Source organism: Coturnix japonica, chromosome 19 (assembly GCF_001577835.2).
Source record: "Coturnix japonica isolate 7356 chromosome 19, Coturnix japonica 2.1, whole genome shotgun sequence".
NCBI lineage: Eukaryota > Metazoa > Chordata > Aves > Galliformes > Phasianidae > Coturnix > Coturnix japonica.
Window position 1 is genome coordinate 1,938,460 of NC_029534.1, and position 14,661 is coordinate 1,953,120.

A 14,661-nucleotide genomic window follows, 5' to 3' on the forward strand; every position below is an offset into this window, starting at 1 on the left:
AGTGAATTGGGTGCATATGGAAGTTGATCGCATCCTCTGCCAGTGTTCAGGGTGGATGTGAGTAGGACAAATAAGCTGTATGAACAAATGGAAGGGGAAAGGAGAGCCTACAAATGGGCCATGACGAGGAGGATGGGACCCCCTGCACTTCGCTCCTTTTTGCTCATGGTTTCAGAAATGACAGCAGCCAGCCAACCCTCTACAGCTTCTTTGGGAACCTGCACTATTTTCTCCTTTAAGCAGAACAGGTTAGCTTATGGCAGTGCAAAACGCTTATGCCTTTTGCCATCCAGCCCCATAGCCTGGTGTGTTTAGGAATAAAACCATTTGTGGGACTGTAACCAAGCATCTGAGCTGCCTTTCTCAGCACTGAGGCCTCACGGCACTCACAGCAGGGACCTCAATCAGCCCAAGGACGCGTTTCGTACCGAGGAATTGCAGATGCTTCACATGAGAAAAGGCAGCCGCGGCTTCACTAAACGGCTCAAATTCTGCGTGTCCTACTTTTAGCCATCTCAGCCTGATTTTCCAGAAGTGCTGAGCCTTCAAAGGAGGTATTTGTTAGTGCTCAGCATTTCTCTGAACGATCCAAGGTGCCTCAAGTCAGGCGAGCTCAGAGCATCCAAAACCAACAAGTCCCTTGTGAAAACATGGCCATGGAAGCCAGGGGGCTTCACCCCATTGCTGTCCCCCATCTCCCTCATCCTCTGGCACAGAAACACATTTCAGCCTAGAAAGGAGCTTGCGACATTTACATTGGAAATCTCTTTGGAGAAGAGGAGAAAGCACTGAGCGCACTGCAGCTGAGACGCTGGCAGAGTCACACAAAGCACTGCAGTTAACCTTGTGCACTGACACATGCTTCTAGCAGCAGCTCCACAGCACAGCAGTGTTACGAGAGCCCCCTCCAGCCCCACCAGGATCCCCAGGGTTACCTTTTTAGCCTGAAGCGGATGCTGTGGCTGTGCTCTAAAATGGCCATCAGGGACTTCACGTCGTACTCCATGGGTTTCTTGAAGCTGATCCCCTCGGGCAAGCCGGCCACCGCCAGCAGTCCCGGCTCCTTCAGGAAGCGCTCGTAGGGCAAAGGGACCACGCTGCTCTTCCCCACAGCTTCACCTGGGGAAGGGGCACAGTTACACAGAGCAGGGACCCCCAGCCCTTCAGGCAGAGCTTGAGGAGCAAACCCGAAGCAGGACCACAGGTACCGCTGTGCAGAGCCTGATGGAGACACCACAAGGATAAAGCAGTCCATGTGTTTAGCCTTTCAAACTCTTTCTAAGCATTGAGGTCTCCTCACAGAGGTGGCATAGTGAAATCCTCAATTAGGGTCACTTGGTGTGAGCCCACCCCCCAGGGACCCCAGACCTGTGTCAGCAAGGGAACTGTGCTGACAAAGGAGATGTGTCATCCTCAGCTTGCGTGGGTATCCATCTAATGTTCGCTGAAATATTCTGCATATCTTACTGTCAGTACTTTTTCTTTACCTCTTGGAGAAAAGGAAAGCGCTCTGATCCCCACTGCTGTGAGGCAGCCTTCGCTCACAAGGAAAGAGAAGAAAATCCCCAGAAGTTTCCCTCTGTTCCGTGATTTGAAGGCAGAGTGAACGCAGACACTTCTGACCATCCCTTCCCCTTCAGCAGCCCCACGAGGTGCAGGGCTGGCTGGGTGACACAAGGCACCTCTGTACCTTCGATAACCAAACCTCCCCACACAGCCAGAAACACATGGCTTCCCCTTCCCTGGCAGCACAGGACGACTACACAGCATCGCTGAGACCTGCTAAAAGGCCTGAAGAGGCCCCATGCCCACATCTGGGATGGCCAAGGCAGCGTGAACCCCAGAGGAGATAGAAAACAAAGCAGTTTGGGCAAAGCAGTGCCCAGATGCAGAACATCTGGCTGCATGGCATGGGTTCACTCCTCAGCTCCTGTCCCACTGTGGTCAGGAGCAGAGGACACTATGGGACATTTCAATAGTGATTCTCCTTAAAATCTTCTGGTTTTTCTCACTCTTTAAACAACAACAAAAAAAAAGACACACAACAGATCTGACAGAAACCCTGGAAATCCTATGGCACTGTCAGCAAGTCCTTATTAAAAGTGATTTCTTCAACATGTTCTTTGAAGCAACGCATGATAACTAATGATGTGTGACTCGCGCAAGCCATCAAGGTTCCTTAGAGCTGGGCTGGATAATATTTTAATTAAGCCAATAACAGAAGTTTCAAACCAAACCTTTGAACCACAGCAGTGCAAGAAGGCTTTCTGCAGGCTCAGAAGGCACTGCTGCCTCGATACGCCGCCGTTTAGCAGCTTTCCACCTCCCACCATCTTTGCTATGGGGGGAGGACGATGCCCAAGCGGCCCCTTATCAACCCAGCACTCAGCAACTCCCCAAACACATTTTTATGGGGAGCGTGTTCCTGTCAAAGTGACCTTCACCAAGCCTTGCGCTGCCACGCAGAGGCTCACGGTTTAGCTAAAGAGAGACAATAATCATCATTAATGCCTGTTTAATAGAAGCTGGCGGTAATCAGTCATCCTGTTGGTGCGGAGATTACCCGGCTCTGGAGGGAATATGCCATCTTTTTGACTGAGCATTCTCTAAGATTTTTGTTTCCAATCCCTGTTGATGGGAAGCAACTGAAAGGATAAGAAGAAAGAAAGAGAAAAAAAAAAGAGTGATAACTCCTAATTTCCTGCAGCCCTGTCAGTATTGGAAACAGAATCCCCCTGGGGCACCTCCTGCTTCTCCCTGACCAACAAGGAGAGACTTTTCCCTGGGACCAGCCTGGGGATGCAGCTCAGCACCGTGGGAGCTGCATTAAACCCAAACACGTCTTCCACACCGCAAACAGCATCTCCAGCCTTATCCTAATGCACAGGCCATCTAGTTCATCCAGCCCCATGCAAATGAGCCCCGGTAAAACTTACATAATCTAAATACCTAATTATATAAAAGAATAATTCTCGTATTCCCCGTTGGCTTTACAGCCTGCAGCAGGAAAACGCAGCCTGCAGCTCTAACCCGAGCAGCCCCAGCTCAGCCGCTTGGCTTTCTGTATTCCCTTCTCCTCGTGACTTGGGATGAGCTCTCAAAGGCAGCAAGAGGATTTGATTACCCCATTTAATGGGAGTATCACATCCAAACCCTTTAAGTGGTTTCAGAAAACCTCCACTTCCGATCCCGACTGCTCTGCCCAGGGGAAGAGCTGCTGTATCCCCTCCAACTCCAAAGCCTGCGACGTGTGCTTCAAACCAACAGCAGCAATGCTGTGTGCAGGTGGGAGTGGGCACTGACACGTGGAGCTACACCACAACCAGGAGCCCTACAAGTGCTCCCCAGTGAGGACCCGCAGGGGATGCTCTGAGTGCAGGAGCGCTGCCTCAGCTCCAGCATCCACAGCTTGGGCCCAGAGGGAGCTCTGCAACCCACCAGGCAACGTAGCAGCAGCCATATGGTCATCTACATTTTAATTGCAGGAGCTTTATTGCTGGGGATGATGCATGTGTTGGAATGGCACCAGCTTGTCTCTCAGAGCCGAGAAAATCATCTTTTTGCTTTTAAGCAGAGCTGCCATGGAAAGGGGAGAGCGAGGTGTAGAGCCTGGACACCTGTGAAGTGTTGTATGGGCAGCACTCAGGATAAGGGTGCATTTGAGAACCCCACTTAGCCCACAGCAGAGGCTTCAGCTGGCCAGGGGGCTGCAAGGTGCTCCCCCTGAGCACAAAGTGCTGCCCATTTGGGGTACAGCCCCTTTCATAGCAAAGGGAGTGGCTGGACCTGCCCCCAGCACAGCACTGACCCCATATAGGAGCAGGGCCCGCTGTGCTGGGTACCAATAGCTCCAAAGCCACGAGGTGGGCTGGTGCTGGCAATGCAGCAAGCCCCAGGGCCATCCAAATCCCCAGATGGAATCGTGAAGGTTCTTACTATAAAGCACATCAAACACTTCCTCTACCATCTTCCTGAGGAGGTACACGTCTGATCCCTGGTCCGGGGAGACCCTGAGCATGCTTCGCCCGCACTCCTTTGCCTTCTTCTGTGCCTCTGCATCCTGCTCCCTCCTCTGCTGGACTCCTGGAAGAAAACGGGAGATGCTGCAGTGGGAGAAGGTTCAGTGGACAATGCTGTCAGCAGCTTTGATTGTATGAAATGATAAAACCATCCAGCCAACACCAACAGCTCATCACCACAGCCTGTCCACGCAAGACCGAGACCCACAGCTGCCAGACTCTGGTGTCAGCAAAGTCCTTTAAGATGCATGGGGAAAGGTGCAGGGACAGGCAGCACTGCCACGGTGCACCCCCAGTGAGCCATGGGCATGCTCAGCCCACATGTACCCCCCTTCACTCCTGTTTTACACACTCAGCTGCACTGACACCATTATGATTAATTGGCCGGCGCGTTTCTTTTCTCTGGTTTCAATCTGCTTAGCCTTCAATCTCTGCGAAAGAGAAAATCCGCCTTTCTCAGAGGCTTTTTTACCCTTCAGCGTCACATAACTTGGTAATACCAGCTATTTCCTGCTAATTTCCCCCATTAAACCTCAAATAAAGCATATCTTCAGCAACGACTTCCTCGCGTCTCTAAATGCACAGAAAATTAAACACTACAAGTGCATTATTGCCATTCTAGCTAAACCGATTCACCAGGGATTTTCAGTGGCAAAGGACTAATTCCTTCATCATCCTCGACAGGCTCTTGCCAGCCATCCAACCTGGCTGCTGCTCACAGAGGGCTCAGCCATCCTTCCTGGCACAGGGGGACATGGGGACAGCAGTGGTAGCCCAGCACTGAGGGCAGGTGAGCTGACACATGTCCAGTTTATACTGATATCCAGAAGGACAGACATAGAGTAAATCATAAGAAATAAAAGACCCTGCTCTGCCATTTCTGGATGGCTGCTGGGAGATTGCTGATGGTGTCTTGGTTAGGGCAGGATGAAGGATTTGACGGCACCACGCTGCCTGTCCCCTTGCAGACCTGCTCCCTGAGATGTCCCCAGGTGAGTGGAGGATATGGAAGATGCAGCATCCCTGTGCCACCCCCTATTGTCCTAACACTTGTTGACCTGAGTGGTGACCATGTCTGCTGCCCCAGAGCCTTTAACAAATGTTTTTAAGGTGCTGGAAGGACTTGTGGTAAAGCCAGCACTCTGAGTACTCTACAAGTGGTGAAATCCACTCCAACTCACACCCTTCTAAGACTCTCCCTCCCATCTGAGTGCAAACTCCCCTCCATTAACATCCATCTTTATAACTGTCAAGTCCTGCCGTGCGTCAGGAAAGGCTGAGCCAGGGCTTCAGATAAATGAGAGCATCCAAGTGGGGTCTGTGAGCCCAGAGGAGCACAGCTCGGCAGATAAGAGCCTTCTTACATCTCCCAGTGATGTCTGGTTTAGATTATTTCAGATCCTTTCTAAGGGGGCAGCTAGCCTATAAATCAGAGGCATTTCCAGGGATGCTTTACGATGCATGCCAGTTGTAAGAGCTTTATGTAGTAGAGCTGAGCCTCGGCCATTTATAATTCAAGACAGAGTTATCACGTTTCACCCTGTCTCGAGTATCAGCCGCTTTGTTACAAACCCCACCGTCAGAATCTCATGCTTTGTACCAGATGTTACAGTTCCACTTCCACAAGGGTGTAAATTAAACCAAAGGCGAGTGGAGTTTCGATTCGATGCCGATGGTAACTGGCCAGAATCTATACAGATATATTTCTGAAGGTGAGATTTGCACGCAGTCATAAGCTAATGGGAGCTGCAGGGCCTCACAGCTGGCATCTCATAGAATCATATAGTCATGAAGGTTGGAAAAGACCTCTATGATCATCCAGTCCAACCACCAACCCATCCCCGCCACACCACTGACCACAAAATAAAACCTGCCTACAAAATGAAACGCATCGAGATGGAGAATAACTGCAGACAGCTTTCCTAGCCCCAAATAGAGTGGAAGAAATGTCAGCCTCCCATCTGCAGCGCGATGGAGGAGTGGGGTCAGTAGGGCTGAGATGCTCAGGGATGCGGTGCTGCAAAGCCGAGTGCTGCAGGCGAGCCTTGCGCTTCACCCAGCACATGTGCAACGAATCAGCCAAGCAGACAGTGACCCTGGCAGCTTTACAGCACTCATGTTTTCACTACAATGAACCGTTCTTGAACAATTTCTCCAACGGATTAAGCACAAATATGGTTTCCATCAACACCAGGCCATGCGTGCACGCATATGTGGGTTGTTATCCCCACCACTGTCCCACCAGGTGTGGTGGTCCTCCTGCAGGTTGGCTCCAGGCCACCTCCCCCCACCTTAAGGCTCATCAGCACCACCAAAACCCCATCCCCACTCCTGCACAGAGCCAAGAGAAAGCTCCAGCTGTGTGGGAGGGATGAAGCCATCCCAAAATGCAGGTGTGCAGGTTGGGGTGTGTTAATTGGTGGCACCTGGAACATTGCAGTCGTTGTTTGAGATATCTCATGGAATGGGATATTCCTTGGAATGAAGATTCCCGTTGGCCTCAAAAATCCAACCAGTGCTTCCAGCTCTCCAAATCTCCTCCTGTCATTCCTAAAGCCAATAAAAGCCTTGGCTCCAGGCTGATCCCTAGGAGAACTTAATTCTGCTAATTCCCTCAGACCTCCTCCTGCTCACAGATGGCCATGGCACAAACCCCACTGACCAAAGGATGCAAAGGAGTAAGGACACACAGTGCCCCCCATGGAAAAGGCTCCATTTGCCCCACCATCCCCAGCCTCTTCATGCAACTTTGGGGTCATGAGCTAACAGAGCACTAAGTTCCATGCAGAGGAAATCCATTCAGGGGGGTTGGAATTGAATGATCTTTAACATCCTAATTCAAAGCACTCTAGTTCTAGATTCTAGTTCTATGATTCTGTGATTCCATCAATCTACAATTTCATTCCACCAAGCCCAACAAACACCATACCATCTGCAACCTGCCCATCCTCAACCACACAAGGAACAAACCTGAGCACGTCATACAGGCAGAAAAGCTCAAATCACCCAAGATACTCACGGCAAAACTTCTGGAAGTCAGCCTGCAGCTCCTTCCTAGCACTGAGGAAGACTCTGCCCTTCTCAGTGCCCAGCACAAAGGTGTTCTCGTCATGCACAGCAATGCAGGCCACCTCGGCGTTCAGTTTGGACAGAGCGGAGCACTGCGGAGATGTGAGTGGGTTAGAGCTCAAGCACTGCCTTGCATCAGCCACCCATGGCCATCTCCCCACCATAAGCAATGTTATAGATCAGGGTTCCATGGGTTTTACAGCACCCCCTGCACCACAAATACCTTGACAACTTTACAGCTCCATAAAGGCTTAGATATGCAAAAAGCAGCTTGTTTTAGTGGAAAACATTTGACTTCTATTCCACACCCCATCTTCCCCAAAATAACAATTCTGCACTATTTCTTTAAAAGAAAACATTCCTGCATCGAACAAAGAAACAACAATTTGTGGTTTTCCACCAGCCCTAATAAAATAAGGAGCACAAGAATCTTATTTCGGCTACAGAACACTAATATGGTCAAAGTCTGGATTAGTCGAGTGATTCTTCTTGTACAGTTATGCAAAACATTAAAGAGACGGAAAAGACTTCCTCCATTAATCCATTTTATGTAATATGTCCTTCCTGCTATGTATATGCATTTTCATTAGTATTTTTCATTGTAATTGTTACACAGTGCCTGCTGCCTGGGTCCCATTCCCACAGCCACAGCTCTGCCATCACACCATCCAAAGCTCACAATGGGGATGTTCCCACTTTCATCATTCAGTGATGACAAACATTGAGTGCAGGTAACCCAAATGACACCAGGTGAGCTGAGGATGGAGCAGGAGATCTGCTGCTCGTGGACCAAACCCCATTGCAGCCACCACCTCCTTCCAGCTCCCCTGCACACGATTTTAATGTGGTTGGGCTTAAAGCAAAATGTTTGGTCATTTTCCCTCCTGCTGAGCTTCTTCAAGAAGGGAGTATTTAATTACATCACCAAAAATATGTATTTTTAAAAGGCTTCCTTTCAAGAACCCGACAACCATTTGGAGTATTTTGATCAAGAAACTCAACATGAGGAAAAGAAATACAAAACCTACTGTGAGAAGGGAAGTTCAGAGGCTGCAGAACAACGGGCATTCATTAAAAGAAACCCAACTATGACAGCACGGTTTGCTGGAGATGATGGCACAGACACACATCAAAGCCATCGGGCTGTGTCAGCTATGGGGAACCTGCTCTTTAGTGGGGTGACGGTGGTCAAAAAGAAGGAAATTGCTATCTGGGGAAAAATGCCTTCCTGGTGGAGATGAAGATGCTTTCAAGATGAAAACATCCAACACTTGGCTTGAAAAGGGAGGGCTGTTGAGCACATTGCTTTTCATTAGATATTTGTTGCTATACACGCACCTTCCCTTCTTGATCGCATTCACAGTTAAAAATCAGATTAGCTCTGGTCCATGAGAATTAATCCCAACAGTTATCTTGTTTATGTAAGCACGCCTGACTTATGCAAGGTTTCCACTGGGAATTCTACGTCAAAAGATATGAAAGTTATTTTCTTTGTTCTGCCAGATAAAAGCCATTGTTCTCCTGTTGTGTAAAAGTGCACGGTAACACTGGTAAAACATCAAGTAAAAAACCCAACCAGCCTCTACATTCAGTTGATACCGACATAAATATTAATGGGGAACACTGCAGAGCTGATCCGAGCAGGGCTGTCAGAACGTGATGAACTCAACATCCCTCAGCACAGCCCCTTTAATGGGAGCTCAATGAGTTGAGGGGTGGTTTTGTTGGGGGTATGGAGGCTTTCCCCACTTTGGGCTCTACTGCGAGAACTAATCAGGCTGTAGTAATGCCCTCATAGCTGGAAATGGGCACAGGGATGGAGGGGGATTGGGACCCTTACCATGGAGTCTAAGGCAGACACTAAGCTGGTGATGATTTCGTCTTTCTGGGGAAAAACCATATTCCACTGCTCAGGTCTGGAGCTGCCGAGGGTCACATCTAGAGGCCTCCCTGCCAGTGCCATATTCACCTGAAAAGAAGATAAGAAAAACACAATGCTGTTACTGATAGGAGCACAAGGGAATGATGAAAACCAGCCTCCCCCCCTAAAAAATCAAGAAATTGTCTTTTTAGCAAGCACTCAACACACCATCAGTGCTGCTGGGTCCCACCTGCACCACAGACAGTGCCATGGCACCCGGACCCAGTGCAGACAACCGCGCACACGAGTGGGCTGAAGCAAGAGGAAAAGCAGAAAACCAAAGGCGTGTGGAAGACACCCACGTGCAAATCAGCTCAGCCCTGCCAGGAGCAGAACAGATAATTGTGAGTGCTGCCAAGCTGTAAGCAAAGCCTGGCGCTGATGCCACGCGTCCCAGCAGTGTCAGTACGGGTGGGCACAATGGGGACGCATCCCTGGGCAGGTGCCATCCAGGTGGGACACCCCGAGCAGAGTGGGCAGCAGCTGTGACACGTGGGAGAAGTGACACAGAGCAGCACTGGGTGACATCTGTGTCCCCATGCTCCCCATCCCCATGGGCTCACTTTATACTCAGGAGAGCTTCTGGTACGCAAAGGTGTCCTCAAGGCACGGGGTGATCTGCCTTCACTTTGGACAACACACAGCAGCTCAGTATGGGGAGAAAGGAAAAGGGAATTGAGCTTTTTGGGGTATTTTCCCTTTCTTTTTTTAAACTGTCCTCCAAATCATCAGCTCCTCACCCAGAAGAAGCTTTGGGTTTGGGTTTGGAGGCGGGGGGGAGCAGAACCTGCTCTTGGAGCACCAAAATGGGGGGGAAAAGGGGAAAATGGGACTGGCTTGAGCCACATCACAGCACCCATTTGGTCAGACAGGTGGAGGAGACAAGCACCAAAATGCATTTCATCCTTCAATCCCAGCAATGCGATGTGGGGAAGGGGAGACACACAGAACCCATACAACACAACACTGCCCGGCTTCCAACCTCCAAACAAAGGACAGCAAAGAAGATGGAACGATGGCCATCCAACCTGGCTCATGAATCAAGCACTGAAGCTGTGAGCAGATAAAAGGGGACAAGGAATTTTTAATGAGACAAGACTAGAGGGAGATGGGCAGGGCGAGCCAAAGAATATGAATGAAGCCACGGGCACAGAATGAGATCTGCCATGCAGATTCAAACCAGGGCCACCCCACAGGGTGCCAATGGGACACACACCCAGGAGGACCCTGACAGGGGTTGGGGCCACGCGGGTGTGTTTGGGCACAGAGTGGTGAATGAGGCTGCGCCAGCACTTGTGCTGCGCCAACGCTGACCCAGAAAAATCCTTTTCCGAGCAGCTGACATTTCTGAGCGGCGCTGCCCGCCCGAGCGGAGCTGACGGCTGAGTTTTCTCCCCAAGGATGATGCTGGCAATAGGGTTGGAGTGGGGAGGGGGGAACCCAAAAGGGAGGGGAGGGACCCAAAGACTCATCAGCTTCCAAAATGAAGCAGGGATGTGAGTGCATCCTGCAGGCAGCCCTGTGCCACCTGTGAGCATCGGGCAGTGCTGCAGAGCCACCACGGGATGTGATGCCACACAGTGATGCTGCACACCAGGCTTGGGCCATCCATCACCTGGAGGCTCCCACTGCTTAGCCCCCACAACGAGCATTCATGGAAAACAGCCTTACTTTGATGACGTGCGTCTCTGAGTGCCCTAATTATCTTTCCGCATTGCCACCGTTGTACGGTTGTTGTTGGTGCGGATGGCAGCGTTGCAGAGAGGACCCAGAGGATTGGGGTTGTGGCAGACCTGCAATGAGCACAACTGCAGCAGCCTCGTCCCGCTGCCTCCCAGGAACATCAAGACACGACCCAAGTAATATGTCTGGGATTTCACGGGGGGGTGAGGTGGGGGGAAGAAATATTCCTACAAAGCTTTTAATCATTTATGGTCACGCATAGCAGTGACAGCGGATTTAGAAAGAAGGGGGGTAGGGGGGGAATAAACGGGAGGAAAAAAACTTCATGGCGAACGATAGGCTTATTCAAATCAAATTAAGATGTACAGCTTGAAGTTGTTTGTCTAATCAGAGGGAAACTAAGCTCGAGGGAAACTGGGGTAAACCATTCTTACACCACTTAGGGCTGGCTGCAGGTGGGATGGGGGCACAGTACACGCGAGCAGGCCGGATCCATGAGCAAGGGGCCATCGTCCTGCAGGGATGGGGATGGTGTTCAGGTGCTGCCATGGGGATGAGGATAAGGCATCCCCATGCCAGTCCCATCCTGCCCCTATGCCATGGTCCCCAGCCTGCCCGTACTGTGCACCCCTCCCAGAAATAAACATCCGCCTGCTGTGTCACCGTTTCCAAAGCGCTGGGAGCAAACAGAACAGCCAAACAAGTGAAACAAAGCTGGAACAACCCACCCCCTCCAGGGGAAATTTCCGAGCAGAAAATGGCGCTGTTGGAACTTTCAAATGATAAACAGGTTCCATTAGGACAAAGTGAGGGGTACATCGAAAGCTGAGTTCCACTGCAAGAAGGGGAGGGGGAAAAAAAGGGTATAAACCTCGTTATTTGGGTAATGACCCATGACAAAGCCCTGTGCTGGGCAGGAGGGCTGTGTGCACCGGGGTCAGCTATGCTATGGGATGGGAATGGCCACGTGCACATCAAAGAAATGGGTATGTACTAACAAGAGGGATTCATAGGGCATCCATACCTTGTGGGCTGGGGAGAGACAGCCTGGGGCAGGCACTGGAGCTCTGCCGGGGGCAGGTCAGGCACACAGCATCAAAAGGACTTCAGACGATGGCATTTGGGCTCCTGAGTCACCCAGGAAGTATCACCCAAAGGGCTGGCGGCAGAAGGACGCGTGTGACGAGGACCCACAGGTAGCAATGAGACGGCGGTGATAGGGCTGTAATTGCCTTCTACTCTGGGAAGGCGCCTTTAAAGGGGATTTCTAAAAATCACAGCAGCCCTGGAGGACACGTAAGTCATTAGCCCTCGCTATCATTAAATGTGCTTTAAAATTCATCATGAGCTGTCCCGATAGGAGCCAAAGGGACAATGAATGTCACCGCTGAGGCTCAGCAGCACAGAGCCAGTATCCGCCCTCCTGCACAGGGACAGTCCCCACATCTCCCAGCTCTGACACATCCCTCATGGGGACGTGGGTTTGGGACAAGAGCCACAGGAAGGCAGTAAGAAGGGGACGCTGCCTGCAGGCGTTTTCCCACCCTAATACATCTCAGGGACTTTTGAGGTCAGCTTTTTGGTGCTTGGCTGGGAGCACCGTACACTTGACTCGCATTGACTTGATGTGCAGCTCAACATCACCGCAGTGCTGGGGATGCCTGCCCAGCACGGGCAGCTTTCTCACACACTGCCAAGCATTGGCTGTGCCCCGCCAAGAGGCTGACAAACAGCTCTGGATGCACAGCTTGCAGGAGATAAATGAATGCTCCGCGTGCCCTGGCGGCCCCGTAACCCGCTCAGATGTAATCCCCTACACCTAATTCAGCACAGCCCTCCTGCCACAGCTCGATCGGCATCAATGCCAGCTCCAACACATAACTGTGATAGCAGGCGTTCATGAAATGGCCATAAATAACCTCAAACATCAAAATACCTCCAAAAGACCTAAAATCTCCAGTCTCATCCTCATGGTGCAACGCAGCCCTCCCAGGTCTCTGGTATTTGGGGTATCTGCGCTTCCCTGATAGCGTGCACACCATCCAAGGGCATATGTACATACCTCAGCCCTATAACTATCCACCAACCCATAACTACTGCCTCATCACAACATCTCTCCTCACGCCCGTTTTGTGTTACCTCTTCATTTATTAAGGAAAACACTAAACAAATAAACAGAAATGGGAGAAAAAGACACAGAGCGTGGCAGGGAAGGGATGCTGCACAGGGAGGAGCACTTGGGATGCGTGCTGCCGTGCTGCTGGGGCTCAGGTTGCGTTTCCCAGAAGCGGGTGGCCCACAGCTGCTAAAATTAGGTGAGGGCACGGGGAGCTCGCTCTGCTGCACCACTGCACCTGCCGGCTGTGAATAGATCCCCAAAGGAGAGCAAGCCTTTGGTAGAAAGATGAGACAAGGCCAGGATGAGCTGCTGGGGCTGGGATTGGGGTTGCACATCAGTGCCGAAATGGGGCCGGTGGGCAGGAGGTGCTCGTAATGATAAGCATCATGGCCACACCATAGGGTTGAGTGACAGTGGGTCAAACCCTGACCCACGGACCTACATCTGTGTGTGCCCCACACCACTTGGCACCCTATGGGCTTTATACCCAGGTGCAGCACCGCAAAGCACGGCTCCAGCCAAGGGCGATGGGGAGCAGGGAGAGGATGGGATCCAGTTTCCAGAGTCTGCTTTCTTGGTATGTAAGCTAACACTCGTGTTATTTAAAGCTGGAGTTTTAGCAGCGTTCAGCTACTGTTTGCGTGATCAGGATAAAAAATCGCAATCCTAATTCCTGGCCCCCCGGTGCCTATGGCAACTGGTATCCGTCTCCTTGGAAACTAATCTCGTGGTATTTGAACAATGTACCAAGGGCCTTTAATCTCCCAAACACTGTAAATCTTTATTCTAGCCTGCTCTCCTCCTACCCCAAGAGCCAACATAAAAAGCCTGTTGTTTTCCGTGCACTTACAGAGATCCAAACTCAGATTTTATATCACACAGCCACACGGATTTCTTTTCCCCTTTCCTTTTTCCCTCTAAATCAAAGAGGAATCCCACGTGCAGGTGGCAGCGATGCCTCATGCCTGTGGATGGAGAAGCAAAGCCCCAAAGTGCAGTCCTTCACACAACGTCCTAGCCACGTTCTTTTGGGATGCTTCCCTATATCCCACACATTGGGAATGGAACACAGATCCCACACCCCCAGCTAACATAGGGATGTGCAGAGTGAAGCCCCCCACCCATTGCATCCCCATTGGGTTGGGTCAGTGCACCAAGGCAAGGTGTGTGCATTGGACACATCCTCAGTGCTGAGCCCAGCACTGTCCCCATCCCAACCCATGGCCACGCTCACAGTGTGCTCACTGCACTTCCCAGGTAATTATCTCTGCACAAGGAGGGTCTGATAGAAGAGCCACTGTTTAATCTCATTACAGTTTAATTTTATCACTGATATTTCAGCTCTCTGCTTATTGTTTCAGTAGCAAGTTACTTCCCTCCCCACCCCCTCCCCACTGCAGGACGTGCTGCTCGCCAGCCCCGTGCCTGGCTCCACGCTGCATCAATGAGCTCAATGATAAATAAAAAACATCAGCTTTCTGCAGGGATTAAAGGATGCTCAGAACCTGCAGCCACCAGCAACACACAGGACACGGGGAAAGCAAATTTGGGGTCTGAGTTAGCATTGACACATGGGAGCACACATCTCCTCCATCCTGCTAGATCCTTTATCCCATTCTTTACTTAGGGGGTAGCTCTGATAGAACTGCTGCTGGCTCCATCCCCAGCACCAAAGTTGTGTCAAACTCACCCCAACTTGGTGTTACCAACCTCAGCATCACCACTGGCTCTCAGACACAAACAGCCCCAAGTCCTACAGCCCCCATAGGCAGCAAGACCAGCATCCAACAGAACCAACAGAGTCAGACTGGGACATCCCTGCTGGGGCCACTGGTCCCACAGAGATTCCC

The 14,661-nt window shown here is 50.9% G+C and overlaps 1 protein-coding gene across 8 annotated transcripts in view; it reads right to left on the reverse strand.

Annotated features, from left to right (window-relative positions):
- GTF2IRD1 (GTF2I repeat domain containing 1) overlaps positions 1-14,661 on the reverse strand; it is a 46,552-nt gene that overhangs the window by 23,641 nt on the left and 8,250 nt on the right. For 7 of the 8 annotated variants that reach the window (XM_015880942.1, XM_015880944.1, XM_015880943.1 and 4 more), the window contains exons 2-5: positions 8,929-9,057; positions 7,039-7,180; positions 3,937-4,083; positions 936-1,119 (exon numbers count right to left, since the gene is read on the reverse strand). In XM_015880942.1, the coding sequence (XP_015736428.1) occupies positions 936-1,119; positions 3,937-4,083; positions 7,039-7,180; positions 8,929-9,051 (596 nt within the window). In that variant the 5' untranslated portion in view covers positions 9,052-9,057. Of the gene's footprint in view, positions 1-935; positions 1,120-3,936; positions 4,084-7,038; positions 7,181-8,928; positions 9,058-9,572; positions 14,173-14,661 lie in introns of those variants that run through there. The other variant, XM_015880939.2, reaches the window with a different exon arrangement.